At 39.1% G+C, this 20,568-nt stretch overlaps 1 protein-coding gene across 1 annotated transcript in view; it reads left to right on the top strand.

The window, feature by feature from the left end:
• The window catches only part of VPS50 (VPS50 subunit of EARP/GARPII complex), a 135,431-nt gene that overhangs the window by 17,151 nt on the left and 97,712 nt on the right, over positions 1-20,568 (top strand). The window contains exons 3-5 of the mRNA XM_072412872.1: positions 10,860-10,982; positions 12,955-13,026; positions 17,192-17,245. Coding sequence (XP_072268973.1) covers positions 10,860-10,982; positions 12,955-13,026; positions 17,192-17,245 — 249 coding nt within the window. The remainder of the gene's footprint in view (positions 1-10,859; positions 10,983-12,954; positions 13,027-17,191; positions 17,246-20,568) is intronic.

The following is a 20,568-nucleotide window of genomic DNA, read 5'->3' on the forward strand; positions in this document are numbered from 1 at the left end:
CCTGCTTTTCTTCTCTCTCTTCTCCTCTCCTGCTTTTCTTCTCTCTCTTCTCCTCTCCTGCTTTTCTTCTCTCCCTTCTCCTCTCCTGCTTTTCTTCTCTCCCGTCTCTTTTTCCTTTCTTCTCTTTTCCCTCTTCTCCTCTTTTCCCTCTTCTCTTTTCTTTCCTCTCCTGTTTCCTCTCTTCTTTTCTCCTCTCCTCTATCTCACTCTGCTACTGCAGGCTAGAAACTTCAAGAATCAAGATAAGGTACCTAAAAACAAAGGCTATGTACACACATCAAATGATTCTCGCCCATCACAAATGGTTGGACTCATCTTGGGTGGGAATGTGACGTGTGCAGAGGTCGTCTGACGTAGTTCATGGATCTGTCTTGGCAGATTTATGAACGACTGCTATAGAAGTGAAGAGCAAAGCAGAATGCCCCCCAAAGAACAGAATGGCGCTGTGTGTACGGCACTCGTTTGTTCATCTGTCATTCTTTTGTCACTGGAAGCAATCATGAAGGATTGTTTGCAGTGACAAATATTGAGCATGTGTTTGCAGCCTTGTTCTTGTCATAGATGCTCATGGGAAGCAGAGACCTTTAAAGCCACCCATTAAATGGTTTAAAACATACTGTAAGGTATTCTGTATTATAGAGGTTTGAGTGATATGGTAATGTACACCTTGTAACAGTCAAAATGTGATTCCTAAGGTGAAATGGAATGTTTAGGGATTTCCTAAATAGGTAGGTAAAAATGAGCCCAATGTAGGACAGTCCCAGTAGATATGGTATAAGTTACATCTTTGAGCATGGCACCTCCAACATATGGACTGTATAGTGTGAATAAAACTGGAGTGTGATATCAATAAAACAAAATTATTAGCATTACGCCAAACTTCTCCTTCTGTTCCAGCTCTAGAGTCTACTGTGGATGTATCTATATGTTCATATTTATGTTTGATAATAAGCATTCAGAGGAAGGACTTTCTAGGCATATTTCTTCAGATGTGGTCAAACCAAAATTGGGACTATGTTCACACATAAATGTACATAACACAGTAAACATGCTCATCTATACCTTTAGAATGTGAAGGGTATTCCTAATGCTTATATTTTGTTCGTTTTCTAGCTGGGATTTATGGGTTGTTGCCATATAAATAGCATTGCCATTGGGTATGTTCATTGCCAAATCTTCTTTTTTAGTCATATTTAGTTTGTAATGTGACTGTTCTCTGTGGAGGTTGAAGGGTTTTGTTCAATGTTATTAGATTGTTTGTGAGAATTGGTTTTCCGGGGGTCTTGGATTCCAAGGATATCTTTGGATTGTATGTTGTAGGTGGCTAATGGCTCTTTGTGTATTTGAAGGGAAGATCAAGTGGCCTAATTGAGTTTAATGGACACTGAAGGAGTAGGGTATAGGTATTGTGTACGAGCAGCTGGAGACAACCCTGGATATTGATATGCATTCAAGCTGAGAACATAAAAGGCTAACTAAAACAGTCAAATGCTTTCTAGATATCAAGACTAAAGATCAATGCTTCTTGTTATATGGTTTACAATAAAATCATCAATAAAATGGGGAGCAATACACCTAAACCAGTATCTTCATTATGAGAATATTGAGACCTGAATTTAGGAGAGTAATTTTTGCTGAAACAAATATGGGGTCTTTGTTGGGTTTAGGTAAAAAGATAAAAAAAAAGTGTCATTGTTGGGGCTGAGAATGTTTATATACATAGACTGTCTGTTCAAAAAAGTTACAGACTCTCATATTTCATTGGACTGCATTTAGCTTTCATAACGGCTGTGGTATAATTTCAATACGTTTATGCATTTATTATTATCCAGAATTTATATAGCGCTGACATAATACTCAGAGCTTTACAAAGTCCATAGTCATGTCACTAGTTTTCCCTCAAAGAGGCTCACAATCTAATGTCCCTATCATAGTATTATGTCATTAATACAGTCTAAGGTCAATTTGTGGGGAAGCCAATTAACCTAACCGTATTTTTTTGGGAATGTGGGAGGAAACCGGAGTACCCGGAGGTAAACTCCATGCCGATAGTGTCCTAGCCGAAGTTTGAACTAGGGATCTAGCACTGCAAAATGCCAACCGTGCTTTTCCAATCTCACATTTAATATCGTCTGGAGTGCATGCATTTTTTGCCAAGATCTTTTATTGATGGGAAGGTATCCGAGGTATCGGAGTGCTGGGTAAAGTCTTTTCCAGCTCAACCCAAAGATTCTCAATGGAGTTACGGTCAGGACTGTGTAGTGGCCAATCCATGGGTGAAAATGATGTCTCATGTTCCCTAAACCACTCTTTCAGAATTTGAATATGCCCACGACATCAGGGAACAAAGAAATCCATTGACGGACGAACCTGGTCATTCAGTGTATTTAGGTGGTCAGCTGACCTCATTTTTTGTACACTGAACATTGCTGAACCACCAGACCAACTGAAACAACCCCAATATATATTACTACCGTATGTAGTATACCCGATGGCTTGATTTATACCTAAGATTCTGTTACATCCTTCCAAGGGCTTATTTCCTCTCCCTTTCCCCCCTTCCCTAGTTAAATCTTTATGTACACTTGTGCTTGGTGCTTTTTGTCTCTCTAGGGAACTTCCTGCAGAATTGCTGTAATAGAGATACATGTGGCTGCAATGTATGGAATAATCATGGGGACTTGTCACCCGCAGCACTGAGCGTAAAGCTATTTTACTTCATGTTCCAGACTTAATAAACACATTTATTAGTGTACACATGTTGCGTGATGTAGTTCACAGAGCGAGCGCACTTTGTTCCTTCTTGTATGTAATTACTTGTCACTTTATCTTCTGGTTGATCTGATTGCTTTTTATCCGGTGATAACCCCAAGAGCTCAATCCCAGCTGGACAAGTCTTTTCATACCTATGAAATTTAAAGCCAAGTCTGAAGCAAGAAATTTCTGTATTATAGCAGCCAATCAGATTTTTGTCCTTACCTTTATCATGTTTTATCAGTTATTCACGCTATATTAAAAAATATACATATTCGTTTTTTTTTAAGTATTTAGAACTCAGCTATTGTTTGGTTGTTTACATGCTTTTCCAGTTCCACTGGGATTTGTAATTAGACATCTTGCTTGGAGCTGAACTCCAGCTTAACCTTCAATCTTGCACAGTGGTATAGGCTTTTATTGAACTAAAGTTTTTGCTCACAGTGTGCAGTGTAGCAATTTTTAGTGTTTAGGACAGCACTCTTTGACCGTTTTTAACTAATAAGGAACCTTTGAAATAATTCTGAGATCTCGGGGAACCCCTTTTATAATTACTATATCCACAGCTCACAGTATCTTGGTGTGGTTGTTGTTGTTGAGAAGAATGTTTCTTACATTGCTGTCCATTGGGAAAAATCTCACCCTTACAGATGGCCAAAATGCCCAATGGTGTCACTGAAACTGTCATGAGAGGTACAAATTGCTTAAGGAACCCCTGGCAACCTCTGAAGGAACCTTAGGGTTGCACGGAACCCTGGTTGAGCAACGCTGCTTTAGAGGATGTCCAGCATTATCTATATTCTTTCTCCTCACACTATCTTTGGCCCATTCTTTTCAGTCCATGGATTTCAAGTCTAAAGCCAATAGCCCAGCATCAAATATGGTTGTTATTCGGAGACATGTCAGTGCAGCTTCCCTGGAGGAACTCGATTCTCCAAACTGACCCTTAGCTATGAAGGCATTTTCATATTGCATAACTGCTCCCAGAAGTCAGGTCACTGTTTGGATCAGGGCTGAGGTCCCTTGAGAGGAGTATTGAGGCAGGATGCTGTGATGTTTCAAGAAGCTTTGTACAGCACCCAGATGGCCACCTCACAAACCATAACTATACGCCTGACATTAGCAGGTAAGAGGACCCAGTCCCAGAAATCTCGGTAGAAGCAGCAGCGGTCCACACAAGTGCCTGACCATGCTTCCAAGAGGAGGTCCCCATTTTTTTTCTTCACACTCCTCCCGAGACCCAGCACTAAGCACGACTGTGCCAGAGTCCCAATCCTGCTGCCATTAGTATGCTGCTGCTGCTTCAGGTATGGAATCTCAGTGGGATGTTACATTAGCAATGTCTCCAGACTCGGAGACATCGGCCTCCACCTCGGCACAGTCACTGCCTCTCCTCACATAGACCACGATAGGTCAGGTACACCGACCTCAGAAAAAGCTGCTAAAGAACAAAAAAGCAAGCACTCCCAAAATTTCCAACAAGAGAAAAAGTAGATGCAGAAGAGACAATTTATTGAAAGACGGCAAAGCGAAACTATATTAATGCTTCACGATGACAAGTGTGTTCTTAATTTTGGAACATTATACACGAGGATGGCGTGTGATATGGTGTCTCAGGGTGAGGAAGGATTTATACTTCTATGTATCCCAATAAAAATTTGGCCCACGACTTAGCCTGAGTTTTAAGTTTCGGCCCCTTATGTGATTTGAGTTTGACACTCCTGGTATAGAGGATTAGACACTTTTGTGATGTTGTAATATGTTGTAAATAAAAACAGGTTTTAATAATTAAGTAGAATAAACATCATCTTTAAGTTGTTTTCCAGTAACTCTCATGGCCATCTGTGGCTTGTACCATAACTAGGACAGACATATTGGTACTGGACCCCACCAGCGACCACATAATGCATTATCATATTCTCTTTCTTTTGTGTGTGTGTCTTTGAATATAAATTTTATATTTTGCCGAGGTCACTGCTTTCTTTGCATTATATTTTACGCAGATGAGGTGCAAGCATAACAGCATTTGTATGCAAGAACACACATCTCATCTAAGTCTAATTGGAGTCTTATATGAAAGCGGTGATGTTGACTGTTTCTTTGTCTGCTTAAAGAACTCTTTTAGGCGGTGTTTGCTAAAAATGTGCACATTAAACCTCTGTTTAGGTTCGGAAAAACATCAACAACCTTTTCTGCGAAACAAAAACATTTACTGCTTCCGAGTTTTCCTGTAACTGTATTCACACCATGCGTTGCTCTAAATAGCGGGGTCGAGCACAGACGCAGCATATCGCCGTCAATGATTTTGAAGTCTCAAAACTAGTTCTGTGTTTTACATTTAAATATTCTGTAAAATGCCAAGAATGGAGCCAGGTGCCAATTATATATCATTGATGGTTGCCCAATAGATAAAGAGACGTGTTGCAGGACACAAGTGCAGGAGGTTGGTTCCATTTTAAGGCAGAAATAGGCCCCTCTAAACTAACCTGTCCCTTTTCCATCACAGGGTGTCCCAATCGTCTTCCTCCTTCATTTCATCTTTGCTATCTTCAGCCATCTTCAGTTGCCAGGTTAGAATGGTGTAACTCCTGGCAAGCACAGGGGAACCTGGTATTGCCAGGTATTCCCAGTTCCATGGAAAGATCAGGCAGGTAAGAATGATTATTGCAGAAGGGGCGTCACTTGTCCCTCTTTGCAAAACTCCCTGTTTGATCCAACCTTGTTAAAAGTGGAACTTTACCACACAAAGGATTACAGGAGCACCATGGGTTATCTAAAAAGACAGCACATCCAAGCAACTTGTTTTAAAACACAGTTATGAATATAATTTTCAGCTATGCCATTCCATATTACTATTAATAAACAGTATTTGTATATTGCCAGCATATTACACAGCGCTGTACATTAAATAGAGGTTGCAAATGACAGACATACAAACAACGACACAGGAGGATTAGAGGACCATTCCCAAAAGTTCCTTACAATCTAAATTCAAGGAAGAAGTTGCTGTTGCCGAGTCATTGAGCTGCGTGAACAGACTTCTTTCATCCAAGATGCAAACTTAGAGCCTTTGAAATGTAATATAAAATGTAACTATTTTATTAAGATTAACATTTTTAATTAAAATGTTAGTATACAATATTTTCAAATTACCTCAATATTAAAAAAAAAACTAGAAACTGGTAATAAATTGTCCTACAATGTAAAACATAGGCCACAAATATGGGTATAAAGACAAATGTCATACCAAAGAGTCACATACCATTATAGATGGGCATCTTCCAGTTCAATTTTGCTGGAAGATTTTGCCAAATTACTATACAGAGCAGCCTAATAGTTTTAAAATAATAACAATTGTGCACAATGTCTCTATCCAATGCGTTTTGCCATGAGGCTTTCTCGGGTCCGTCCTGCAGGACTCCTTGCTTGATGTCTGGCAGCAGAACATTATTTCTTTTAACCAAGAGGCCCTTTTCACATCATGACGCCAATACTTTGGAAGTCACATTAATAAATCTCTAACAATTGATGAATATGGTATAGCATTCTTATCAGGTTCCCTGAGGAAGCCTAACGGCAAAACGCGTTGGGCTATACATAGCAATATATACATCAATATTAAGTTAACAAAATCTAGTGTGTGTGGAGGTCCCTGGCATTGTTTATCAGTATGCCCCAATTTGTCAATCTGTCCCCTCCTATAGCTCACTCATCCTTCCTCTCCTTTCTCAGTACAATAGATCAGTGCTGTGCGTATGATGGTCAACCAGTGTTACTCAACCAAAGTTCCTCCAGAGGTTGCTGGGGGTTCCTTGAGCAATTTGTGCCTCCCAGGTCAGTTTAGGTGACACCAATGATTTTTGGGTTATCTGTAAGGGTGACATTCTTCCCAATGGCCGGCAATGTAAGAGGCATTCTTTCTGACCACCACACTAATATACTGTGGGCTGTGGGTATAATAATTACAGAAGGGGTTCCCTGAGAGCTGAAAGGTTTTTCAAGGGTTCCCCTATGTTAAAGAAGTTGATAAAGGCTGCATTACACATGATGAATGCAGGCAAAACATATTCTGGCTCTTTGCATTATGAAATCCACTAATTTGCGTATTAGGAAGTAGCTTCAGTAACAAATTGTTTAATTTCATATACTGTCCTCTGCACAGCTCAGAGACTGCTATCAGCACTGAACTCATGCAGGAGATAAGACGACTTCCATGCCAAATCTGAGCTGCCTTAAAGGAGGGGAACCTACAGATAACATCTCTGAGCAGAGGCCTTCCTATTATACCCATTGGAGGGCAAATTGAGATTAATTCAAATACCAATTTGTTTCTGATGATAAAAACCTTGAAGCTGTTGACTGACTGTTTTTTTCTATTCAATTTTTATATAAATATATTCAATATTGGTTGATTTACTGTTTGGAAAGTCTTAAAGTGAAACTAAAGTGAAAAATAAAAAAAGCACACTTACCATTCATCCCACAGATCCCTAGATGGCGCTGGACCTTTCCTCAATCCGGTCCTGCACTGTCCTGGAAATCTTCGTCTCGGCACGAAGGAAGTGCCGGGAGCCGCCATCTTTACTCTTCTTTTCTGGTCTTCTTGCTATGTCAGCTGATCTTGCACTATGGAGGTGTGAGATCAGGTGACGTAGCTTGCTGTAAAGGTGGAAAAAAAGGGGGCCAATCTCACTGTGCATGCATGAGATTGGCATCCCTTTCCCCTTAGTGGAAAAATGCCCCGAGATCGGGCATGCGCAGAAGGAGCAGCCAGGAGCCTCCCAAAATGCGTGATATTGGTATCCCTGGAGGAGCTGCACTACCATTCTACAATCAATATTTAAAGGGGCAGTGCTGAACCCCCTTTTTTAATGCACTTAAAAAATCTATTTTTACTTTATATAGAACGGTTGTCTACTGTTTTAATGGTAAGTTTTAATAATGACCCCGACTACAGTTTAGGGTGTTGGGGGTGAACGCTAAATGTAACATGCTCATCCTTTCTTAGAAAGTCACCTAAATTCAACTTTTCAATTTAGATGACTTTCTAAAGAAAGGATGAGCATGTTACATTTAGCGTTCACCCCCAACACCCCAAACTGTAGTCGGGGTCATTAGTAAAACTTAATTCTCAGTGTGAGGAACTCCTCCAATTCAAATCTTCATTTTCATTGTGAGTAATAGTGTAACTTTTGGCAGAGAGATCTTTGCATCATCCATCAAAAGATCCACCCAAAAACAGCTGGGTGGTTATTGAAAAGTGCCAGGCGGTTCGCCCAGCTAAAAGGGACTGGGGAGAATACGGTGTGTATTTAACGGATTTCCCCAGAGTTCAGCCTTTACCATTCCAAATTGTAGTATACTACCAGGTGAACAAATTTATGCTGTTATATCGGTGTCAATGTATTTTTTCATTTGTTCTTGTTGCTTCAAGTTTCCCCAGCTCATTGTGTATTCTTATATTGTGCAGGAATGTGTGTCATTTCATTGGGAGACGTCAGTCTTCCTTGCCACTTTATTACTCGGTGACAGTGAAGTAAGATTGCAATCAAGCCAGCGAGGATCACTTTGAATCACTGTTTTACAACTCCTTGTGCTCAATTAAGCAGCCTCCTGCCTCTGAAAGTGTTAAGGATTTAGTATGAGTCACAGACGTCTTCCAGGAGCGCTTTCTCTGCACTGTAGGCTCTTTTCGGGATTTTTTTACATCGTAATTTAGTCAGTAACCTGGCAACTGAAGATGTATGCCATGGAACCTCTCTTTTCAAATGGACACAATGACACAAGAGTAAGAGATGCCTAATGTAGGATTCCTCTAAAATCTAACATTTTTCATCTGGAATCGAGGAAAATGCTTGCCCTGATATAAATTAGCAGATTGGCTAATGAGAAAGTTTTTCAAGGCATTCTCCAGTCAGCTTTGCACTAATGTGAACCTTGAATTATTATTAATATTGCACAGTATTTATATAGCGCCGACATATTACTAAGCACTTTAAAAAGTCCATAATCATATCACTAGCTGTCCCTCAAAAGGAGCTCACAATCTAATGTTCCTACAATAGTCATATGTCATTAACACCCCTAGCGGTAACCCTGAGTGTGACTCGGGGTAGAAAAAACTTGCTAAAAGCAGTCACACTCGTGGTAGGTAAATCTATGGGAGGTAATAGTAAATACAGCGCTTACCTGATCTATCGGCGTCCTGGGTCGTCCATCGCCGGGATCCCTGTCCTCTTCCTTCTTCCTCCGGCCGGCTTTTGCACCCGATGAGTCACCGGGGAGTACCCGGTGACGTTGGTGCGCGTGTACATTGGTGGTGGTTCGGGGCGGAAAATTCAAAATCCATTTGTATTCAATAGAAAATAACTGTATTGAATTCAATACATTGGATTTATATGTGTAAAAGCAGTATTGTTTTCAAGAACATTTATTTTACAGTGTGTATATATATATATATATATATATATATTAGTATAATATGTATTTTAAAAAAAATTTTTTTAAAAAAATATATAGATTTTTTAATTTATTCAATTTATTATTTGTACATGATTTTGTGTTTCAAACTTGATTATACTCATACTATTATATTATACTGTAAAATAAATTTTCATGAAAAACAATGTACCCCTTTAAGACATAAAACTGGAAAGAAATGAACCGCTAGGGAGGTTAATACAGTCTAAGGTCAATTTTTAAAAAGAAGCCAATTGACCTAACTTAATGTTTTTGGAATGTCAGAGAAAACCCGCGCAAACAGGAGAGAACCTGCAAACTCCTCACAGATAGTGTCCTAGCAAAAATTTGAACCTGAAACTGAGTGCTGGGAGTTCTAACCCCTAAGAAGTAGACTATTTTCATATATAAAAGGTATGCATATTGAGTAATATCCATGTTCTCCCCAGAAATGTTTTTGAGCTGGGTGGAAAGAAGCTTTAGGCAGGTGTATTCTTGCCCATCTTTTCAGTAATTACCTAAAAACCGCTGGGTGGTTACTGAAAAGTACTGTATGGAGCAGTCGGCTAAAAGGGCCTGGTGAGAACACCGAATTATGTAGATATAACCCTTGAGTTATTCATTACCTGTCACATAGATCACAATACTTTCCCTGGCAATGCCTTCCTTTGCTTTTTTTTTTCCCTCCAATTGGATGGTACAGTTTTTGTTCAGCCATCGTCCAGAATCAGCACTTTTTAGTTGCTGGCTAAGATATGGTGCAAATTTGTAAATCCTGGTTATACAAAACTACAATGTTTCGCTTTGAATGCTTCTTTCTATTGATATCATCTCGGCATAGTCAAAGTCACAGATAAGAGCTCAAGAATGTTTTTTTTTTTTTTTTTTTAAAGCGGAACTAAACTCTAAAAATAATAAATGTGACCAAGCAGGTCCTTTATTTCAGATGTGACAGGGAATGTCCCCTCTGCAATAAAAAAAACCTTACCTGCTTGGTTGCAATTTTTTTAATACACTCACCAATCCCTGTTCTGTCGCGTGTTGTGCCTTTAATTTTTTCTTCTTCTTTTCCCTGCTTTTATCTTTGGCCATCTTGATTGATAAGTGCAGGGGTTGTTTCATTCGTGGCAGAATCTGTTGCCCAGCACATCCCGGGATCCTATGCTGCATTTGGACTTCTCAGTGTTTTTGTAAAAGAGACATCCTATGCCCTTTTTTGCAATAAGGACCTGCCTGATCATTAATTTTTTCTTATTTTTCCTTTTGTCTAAATTCTTACAAGTTTTACTATTACCTGTTAAAATTCCAATAAAAGGAGCTGTGGCTAACACGCAAAGAACAAACATTGCCATATACAGTCATTTTTCTGACTGCTGATAGCCTTCATTTTGCACAGCCTGATATATTTTATTAATGACTTCTTTCATTCATAAGAATTAATAAAGATTCTCATGACAAAGCCGTCTGGGTACGGGGTGATGTTGCCTATGTGCAAACAGCAGCCAGCTGATTTCTGCTGCTTGCTGGTTGTCTAGACAAATGTTAGAACTTGTTAGTAGCAAATTCTAAATAAATCTGAATTTTTGGACCACTATATTGTATTGTTAAATACAATACCTTACACATTTCATCTTTTTTTCTTTAAGGAGGAACAACGGGAATTTCGGGAACAGGCTATTGATCCAGAAGCTCAACAGGAGATCATCAACAGCATCGAGGAAGTCTACTTCTCCAATGACTCGTTGGATATAGGCCAATATGAGCTTGAGGTTAGCTTATCTATGATATACATATGTGTAGCTGCTGTTTAGCATGCATGGCAGAGATTTAACTGGCCTTTTTCATTTTTTGAACTGCTATTCCTCATAAAAAAGGTATGTGTGGCTGGCATAAAGGTCTGCAATTCAATATATTCTACAATGGGTTAGCACAAAGAAGACTGTTCCTCTTTTAGTCTATGCAGATTCTATTCAGTTTTAATTCCTAAAAATTAAGCAGTGTAAATTCTTGAATTTGTTCTGCTATTTACCTAAATTTCTAGTCTAGCAACACTTACATTTGCCCGGAGCTTATGAGGTCTTCTGCATTCAAATAACATGTTGGCTGGAGAGAAAGCAACCTAGGCTGAAGGGTTGACCTCATAAGTTTTTCATTGCTCGTTCAATGCCCAGTAATGGCTGAGAGAAAGGAGGTGACTTGGCTTTGTATTTTGAACTACAGCAGAGAATTTGATTATCATAAATGCAAAATGATATGATCTGAAAAGTGCCAAAAATATGAGTGATGGATGCAAGTGTCTGTATGAGTCTGCACATGAGTCCTTATGAAATCTATATTAGACCCTGGATCCAGGCCATGGCAACTTTGCAACTACAGTTTGCAGAGACCCTGTCACTGTCACTTTACCAATTTATGGAAAGGTATCATTGTGTGCAGACAGTCCAAGCCCTATGACCGTTATACTTGCTCGGCCACACTCCAGATCCGCTTCATGCGGAGACAAGGTTGTAAATGATCTCCCCGTTTGACAGTTCTTAGGCCTGACCTGCTAGTTAAAAGACCCAATGTCACATTAAGGGCCTTCATCCTTTTCTGTTTTAGCTCTGACATCAGGAGACGCCAGAGCTTAGACAAGCTGGCACTCTGTAGAGCAGTTTCTTAAGCATGGTTCCTCCAGACATTGGCAGGCCAATGCAACGTTCTCCAAGATGGTGGGGATACCTGCACATATTAGCATTTTACTATTTTTAACCAGGGTTCCTTCAGAAATTGCTAGGGGTTCCTTGAGCAGTGAGTAGTTTGACCTCTTAGGTCAGTTTAAGTGACACCAATGATCTTTATGGCTATCTGTAAGGGTAACGTTCTTCCCAATGGCCAGCAATGTAAGAGATATTCTTCCCAAAGACAACCACAATAATTTACTACATGGGCCTAGGGGCTGCACAGGAACACAAGTATTACTCTAAAAGCTAACACAGGTGCTTACCCGTAACCCTGCACTCTATTAACTTTTTGTACTTTGTAGTCAAGGTCAGGTTCACTTTAAAATAAACTCAAAAGAACATTCTAGTTGCCTTAGTAGTTCACAAGTTGATGTCCATTTCATTGTTTTTGATTGAGTTATTTACCGTATTTTTCGCCGTATAAGACGCTCCGGAATATAAGACGCACCCAATTTTAAAGGAGGAAAATCTAGAAAAAAAGATTCTGAAAGATTATTTCCCTTCTGATCACTCATGTGCCATTCATACCAGTATTCCCCTTCTGATCACTCATGTGCCATTTAAATTCCCTTTCTGATCACTCTGTACCTTTCAAATTCCCTTTCTGATCACTCTGTGTCATTCAAACTCCCCTTCTGTTCACTCTGTCATTCAAATTCCCCTTCCGATCACTCTGTTCTTTTTTTCTATTGTACGGCAGTTAGGACAGGGAACAGCAGGTGGCGCTGTGCCGGCTTCTTTCGCTTTGCTTTACAGACAGGAGAAAACACGATGCTGGCAGAGGAGAGAAGAGAGACACGCTGCTGCAGAGACACACGCAGGATCGGGTATCGGGTGAGTATAATATTTTAAATATTTTTTTTAACACATTTGTCGTATAGGACGCACTAACTTTTCCCCCCAGGTTTTGGGGAAGAAAAAGTGCGTCTTATACGGCAAAAAATACGGTAGTTTTAATGATATAATTGTTACCCACTTAGCGGTACAATAACTCGTTGACTTTTGTTTCTTTATGCAGAAGCTTCCACCAGTCCTAAGTTTGCAGGAGATTGAAGAGTACAGAGATAAATTAAAGAGACAGCATGCAGCAGTAAGTACGCTCTCCTATTTTATTCATGTTTCTTCATCTCTCTGTATTTGGGGATTGAGGGTGAGCTATTGTTGGATACAATGCAATGCAATCCTTCTGGGCTTTATTGGGAGCATTGAGAACCAGGGGAGCCCATGACAAATGCAACTATATTAATGAAAATCTTCAAGAGAGCTCTGATTTCTGCAGTGTAGGTTCAATGAAAGACCACTAGGATTTTCTGCTCATTAACAGGCATACTAGAATTTTCATCTCAAATAATAATCCAGTCCTTCAACCCAGAAGACCTCTTAGATCAGAAAAATCTTTACTTGGCATTTATTGCTATCCTTGGGGCAAAAGACTATATCTTTAAAGCAGAATTCGTATAAACAAAAAAAAATAGTCGTTGAATGCCTTGGTTAATGTATATATACTGCGCCCAGCCTATCTTGTGCTATCTTGGCTTCCGTCTTCTTTCTGGGGCTTGCCGTTATGTCCCAGCCACCATCCTCTTGGTTCTTTAGTGTTCCTGATGACTCTGCCCAATCTCCCATTGAGCAGGCATGAGATAGGGTGACATGTCTTCCTCCAAATGTAGATAAATAAGTCCCAATTATTATTAATTTAAAGGATTTATATAGCACCAACATATTACTCAGTACATTAAATAGGGGTTGCAAATGATAGACAGATACAGACCGTGATACAGGCGGAGGAGAGGACCCTGTCCCGAAGGGCTTACAATCTAAGAGGAGGGGGAAGTAACACACAATAGGAGGGGGACTATGAAATAGTGGGAAGTAGTGAGAGTTAGGAGACAGAAGAAGATGGGTAGGTGAATTTGAAAAGATGGGTTTTTAAGTGCTCTTTTAAAGGAGCAGAAAGTAGGAGCAAGCTAAAATGCAGGGTCTAACAGTGTTGATAACAGTTTAAAATATGTCCGTGGTCCAGGGGGAATTTGGAATAGAACCATGCGTGACATCATGCGTGCCCCTCTTGGGCATGTGCAGCCTGCAGCCTTCTGTGATATGTGACGCAATGATCCCAGGAGGCTGGGAATTTCCCCTTCAATCTTTAGATCTAAATCTAAAGATGGAAGGTGTAGGAAGTTTGTAAAAAAAAATTAAAAAAACAATAAAAAATTAATTATGTAAATAAAAGCCACCCTTTTGCATAATGTTGAAAATGTGATGATAGGTCCCCCTTAAGTTTTCTCAACCCAATTTACCAAGTATATTATGTATATAAAATGTTTGAATTAAACATGAAGAACATCAAGATGAAATTCACTTTAATGTAATGTGACAGATACATGATGCTGGCTTCCCATGGCATGTGAAAGTGGCGTTTCTCTTGAAATAAGTCATTTATAATGTAAAACCGCCAATAACCGTAATTGTCTCAGGTGTAAATATTGCTCCTAGGAATTGGAAAGAAAAGAATTTCTTCCCTTATTTGCTACCCCTTTCCATCATTATTGCTCAGATGTGAATTTTATTTGATTTTCATTATTTCTGCCATGTAAATAACTTGAAACATGCATGTAAAAATAGCGCAAGATGTCCATGCAGAGTGGAAACAGAGGCCACCGTGTACACCATGTACATTGTTAAACTGAATTAAAAAGTAATTCCTTGTACTCTCTCCCTATTTGTCTGGTTCATCCTTTGTTTTATGCTAATTTGTCATTGCATTTTTGTGCATTTGTGGTATCTCTTGTGCTAGTTTTATGTTTGTGGTTCTATGTTGTTTGTAAAAGTTATTAAAAGATACAAAGACATGGTTGTTATTTTTAAAACAAAGGCTTTGGGGATGTCCTACTTTATCATGCTTTGTGAGTCTCTATGTGATGTCACCGCTCTCCAGTGAGTGGATAGGCTGCAGTCTTTGTGATGTCACCAGTTTCTGGGCTTTGAAAGGTTCCGAAAGGTTCTTGGCTCTATTCCTCTCTCATCTTAATCAATCCCAGAGTCTCTCATTGCATCAGAACAGGCGCGCCTGGGAAGAATCACTCAACCACGCATACACTCGTATGGTATCAAGCAATCTCCAACTTTATTATAACAAACATCTAGTTTATATATCATAACAATAAGCCATAGCACATGCTCATTTATTAGAATGGAAAATCACTAGTATATATATTCTAAAATGAAACTGTTTAGCTACATAATTTCAGACACGTATAAAACATCTTGTTATTCATAAACAGTCGACATTATCTGAGTTTAGCAGAATTAACAAGGACACTCGTCTTGGCAGAACATCAGGTTTATACACATATAGTCTAAACAACCAAGGAATACGTCTATCTCTTATAACTAAACTCTCATAACTAAAAACTAGAAATAGGAACAAAATGGAGTGTCTTAAGCCCTTTCAATCCCCTCTTAAGTCATGAACATGACTTTACCTCCTATGATTCATGTGCAGGTACTCGATGTACTCATGTCCAACATCCCTTGTTCTAGGGCAAAATGCCTGAAATGCTTGCAATAAGGATGGAATGCACTGAATACAGCAACACAATAGGATTAGACAGACTATTATAATAATTCCATACATAAAGAGCGTTTTCAACCAGCTAATATCAGGTAACCAGCTCAGAAACCAATCCCACCATGAGGATGATCCCACATCTTGTTTAATACTTTGCACAATTTCTTGTAATGCCTGTATTTCTTCCTCTATAGACTTTGAATGATCTGATAGGTTGAAACAACACATACCCTTAAAAATATGGCATCCTAGGTTATGCTTAAGCAATAGATAATCTACAGCAAATCTATTCTCTGACACTGCTCCTCTCAAACCTTGTAGATCTAACAGTATATCGGCTAGAGCAGTGGAGGTATGATTCAGATGCGTGTCGGCTTCTCCTCGCTCAGAGGAGGAGGAGACACGCGCTGCAGCCGGGAGGAGAGCGAGGAGAAGAAGCACGCAGGATCGCGGTATCGGATGAGTATGATTTTTTTAAATTATATTTAACATGTATTCGGTGTATAAGACGCACCCACTTTTCCCCCCCAGTTTTGGGGAAGAAAAAGTGCGTCTTATACGCCGAAAAATACGGTAATAGGGGCAACCCAGAGGTACAATCAGGAAACAATTGTTTAGCAATTCATCTTTTCCCTCTCCGATTATCCCTTGTAGGTTTCTCTCTTGGGAGTGCTACTGTAAGTCTAGAAAAGGTACAAGGACCTCCAGTAACATTACCAGGGATATAATTGAAAGTAACATTACCACAGGATAGGAACCACCCAGTGGGTAGTCCAATAACCTCATTTATGCCAGGCACCGGATGGGTGGCATTACAACTCATATTATTAGTAACATTACGTAGTGGTACTTTCATGCCTATACCAATATACTTTCCAGTACTATAATATGTATATTGCAAGTATGCTTTGACATTAGCGTATCCAACATTATTTCCTGGAGAGCCATTCATCTAATGGAGGTTTGGGCACACCCGACCAAAACTAAAACAATTGTGGGCTGCTGTGACATTAACAGTGCTTACCATAATCTTATCCTTTGGCTTCCGGATATGACATTCCCCACAATAGTAGTATATGGGAGAGGGTAATGTGAATTTGGGATACTGTTGACTGCTATACCACAGCTGTGCTAATATAACTCTGTGGAGTGGCCACTGCTATTAAACATGTGTGTGTAATATGCCTTGTTTTAAGAGGGTTCTGCAAACACATAGAACTAACATTTAGAGCTCTCATTAGTTTTACAATACTATTATCTCCCAAATGGACTGATACTTCAGCCTCAATTGTCCTTTTTACTCTTGACCTGTTCCTCTGTGTGCCACACAGAAAAGGTATCTCTTCAGGGTGATAGATGCATGTAGCTGTAAGCCATATAGGCAGGAATATACACATGGTACAAATTGTCAATAGGCAAAGCACTCCCCCAGAATCCTGTGAGTTCAACATCTTCAGCCTGTGATAGGGCACTCTTCAGGGATTTCACACCTGCTTCACCCTCTTAGGCCCTTTCAGGGTTTACTGAGGGTTTTTTGAGACACGATGGGACGCTAAATAACTGGTAGAGGATTGCTATTTCTGGATAAAATGTATGATTGCAAATATTCACTGCTCGTTTCTGGGATGTACTGAATGTGTAAAACATATATGACATTAATTGAAATTTATCTTATTCTCTTCAGGTATCCAAGAAAGTTGCTGATTTAATTCTGGAGAAACAGCCATCGTACGTGAAGGTAATTTTTGTAATTAGAAGTGTGTGTTTCTGTGTGTGTGTGTGTATATATATATATATATATATATATATATATATATATATATATATACATACATATACACACATACATACATACACACACCACAAGTTCTGACTTTTTAATCCAAATATTTGGAGTGCAAAACTACTGATGTTAAAGACAGCCAAGGCGAGCATTATCAGGCGATATTCAGTAATGGCATTCTTCATGGTATTTGAATGCAATGGCTAACTAATACTTATTATATATTATTTTACTCTCAGACCCATTGACTGCAACTGGTGCTTGCAGAAGTATAGTCTGGGTGAGGAAGTGTATGTCAGGGCTAACAAAAATACAGAAAATACATTTCTGAAATCCATGCACATTTCATCATGTTTTTATCCCTAATAATGTACAGAAAATTACCTGTTGATTTTCCATCCACTGTGCACCAAACTGACAATGCTGCTGTCTTGACAGCTCTCTGAGTCTAGAAAAAAGGCTCTTCGGAGCGAAAATGGAAAAAAAAAATCAAATGGCAAGAGTGGCAGTTCTGGTAGAAAGTAGAACTGTGATTTTTACTCAAGGTACCTATAGATCCCTAAAGGAAAGCATTGCTGTTCATTTAGGGTTGTGAGCCTTGGCAGGGCAGCATTACATTTATTTTTTTTTTTACAAATCTCCGTATGTAAAGCCAAGCACACACTAGTGGGTCAGTCCACCCAGAACTTATTTATAGTTGATGGTGGCAGCTGTTGAGGTAAGTTAACCTTACATATTTTTGTGTCCGATAGTAATTGTTTTGTGCTTGAGTTCCTGGCTCTGTGCATCTGTCATTGACACCTGTTAGATTTTTAATTAACTTTACATTAATAGGAATAAGATAGTATAAATTGGCAGGAGCACATAAAACAAATTAATTGAGAACACAGCCAGGAGACCTCTCAAAGCAATTTCCAAAGGATACAAAAAGCTAGCAGGTGACTTGCCCTATAGGACTCTACCTGTAGCAGCAGTAGTATTAACTTTTGGCTACGCTGGACACAACAATTAAATTGCAATTGTTGCCTCCATCCTAGCCCAACCCCTTGGAAAAACCTAGAATGAGACAGGAAAGCGAAAACATCAGGGTATCTTTTTGGCAAAAGAAATATATTGTCCATATGTTAATAATTAACAAAGTCACAGATTTCTTCACAATCAACTAATACATGGTCAATTCTCACAAACATTTGTGGGGGTGCAGAACTTTATTCTATACAGAACTCTCCTGGGCTGTATCTGTCAGTCATCCCCATTAGGGGTTAGAGCGTGGACAAGAAGAAAAAGGAGCAAGCTGCGGCCCTAACATTTTGACACTGGGCAGCTTGTATCTCCGGTTGAACCCTCTGACAAGACTCCTTCACTGAGGAGTGACCATTAGATGATTTTTCGAGCTTACCTCCCTTATATCCTAGGGAAATCTGCAACAGAAAGATCTCATTCCTAACCTTAAGTTATTGTGAGTTACCATGAGGTCTATTAAATAATCTACAGACATCATATCAATAGACTTAACATACACTTGAGGAAGCCTTACGGTGAAACGCGCCAGAAAAAAAATTAACTCCTTTTTCATCTATCTATCTATCTATCTATCTATCTCAAATACATATAATAATTGGCACCAAAAATGGGGTTTTATAAATATATCTATGCCACAATTATGTACAGCTAAAATTTATAGTTTATTAAATGCAACACAAAAAATTAACAACAACAATTTTAACATATAAAAGAATAAAATATCAACATGATAAAAGCAATTAGGTAAGCAACTGCTTTGCCATACAAAATTATTGTATATTATATAGTTTCATTTGCTAATGCGTTTAGCAGAGTCTTTTCTGCTTCATCAAACCTTTTATTTATGTACAATATATTTGTTTTGCCAAAAAACCCTGCTGTTTTCTCTTTCCTCTAAGCTGGACAAAATGTTGGAGTTGCATCTTAGGTAGTTTTATCCAAAGCAACAGGGCCAGTTCTTTGCTCATTTTCTCTCTCCAGGAAATGGAAGATGTTGGAATGAAAAGCTAACTGTTTCTGGACCTTTTTGAGTAACATTTTGAAAGAACTTTCAGGGCTTTAGCGAACCCCTTCTATAACTACTATATCCAAAGATCACAGTATATTAGTGTGGTGGTCAGTAGAATCCCTTTTCCATTTCTGGCCATTGGTAAGGCTGCCACCCCTACAGATAGCCAAAAAGATCATTGCAGTTCGTTAAACTGACCTGGGAGGTACAAATTGCTCAAGGAACCTCTAGAAAGCTCTGAAGGAGCTCTGGTTAAGAAACACTGATCAAAACCCTTTCAATATTTGACTAACAAAGCTTGCTGGATGAAAAAATGCTGAAGTAGGTTCCATGTTTATTTCAGCAGCCAACTGGTGACCCACACTTATTTTGTTCATACACATTCCATACATTAACAGTCGAAATTCTTCAATGTTTAATACAGCTAAGCTACACAAATGGACCCCTAACATCAAGGCTAAACTGAGGTCTATGTTGCACATATTTAATATGAAACCACCTAATATGTTTTGCTGGTTGCTATCCTGGTGGCCCTCAATAAATGGAACCTTTTAGGATGCATTTTTTGATATTTGCAATTTTTTGGGGGGAATTTGCAATTTGGTATATTTTACAGCGCTGTACAAAGTCCATAGTCATTTCATCAACTGTCCCTCAAAGGAGCTCACAATCTAATGTCCTTACTATAGTCATACGTCGTTACCACAGTCTAAGGTCAATTTTAGGGGGAAGCCAATTAATCTAACTGCATGTTTTTGGGATGTGGGAGGAAACCCACACAAACACAGGAGAACCTGCAAACTTCTTACAGATAGTGTCCTGGCTGAGATTTGAACCTGGGACCCAGCTCTGCAAAGTGCTAACCATTGAGCCCCTGTGCTGTTTTATCCTTGTGCAACAGTGCTTGAGTGTGACTGGAATAGGCTCCAAAGAGTCAATCAGTTCATGTACTAACATGCTATAGGAGCAAAGGGCAGAGTAAGAGAGGAGCTAAACATTTTGCTGCTTCGCCTTTTACTTCCTTTCCAAGACAACCTAGGCTCAGAGTTTCTGAGTTGAGTAATGCTGACCAACAGACTGAAAAAAGTACTGCTTGAGAAATTTCTGCGGAGAAGCTTTTGCAACAAAAGAAATTAGTAGCACAAGCTGTTTTTGTTTTTTTGTGTAATATGCTAATTTTTATCTTGCCATTTTTAATTATTACAGAGCTGCATAAATGTTTCCTTAATGTCTGTCTGGAATTCAT

The sequence above is a fragment of the Pyxicephalus adspersus genome, chromosome 5 (genome assembly GCF_032062135.1).
Source record: "Pyxicephalus adspersus chromosome 5, UCB_Pads_2.0, whole genome shotgun sequence".
NCBI lineage: Eukaryota > Metazoa > Chordata > Amphibia > Anura > Pyxicephalidae > Pyxicephalus > Pyxicephalus adspersus.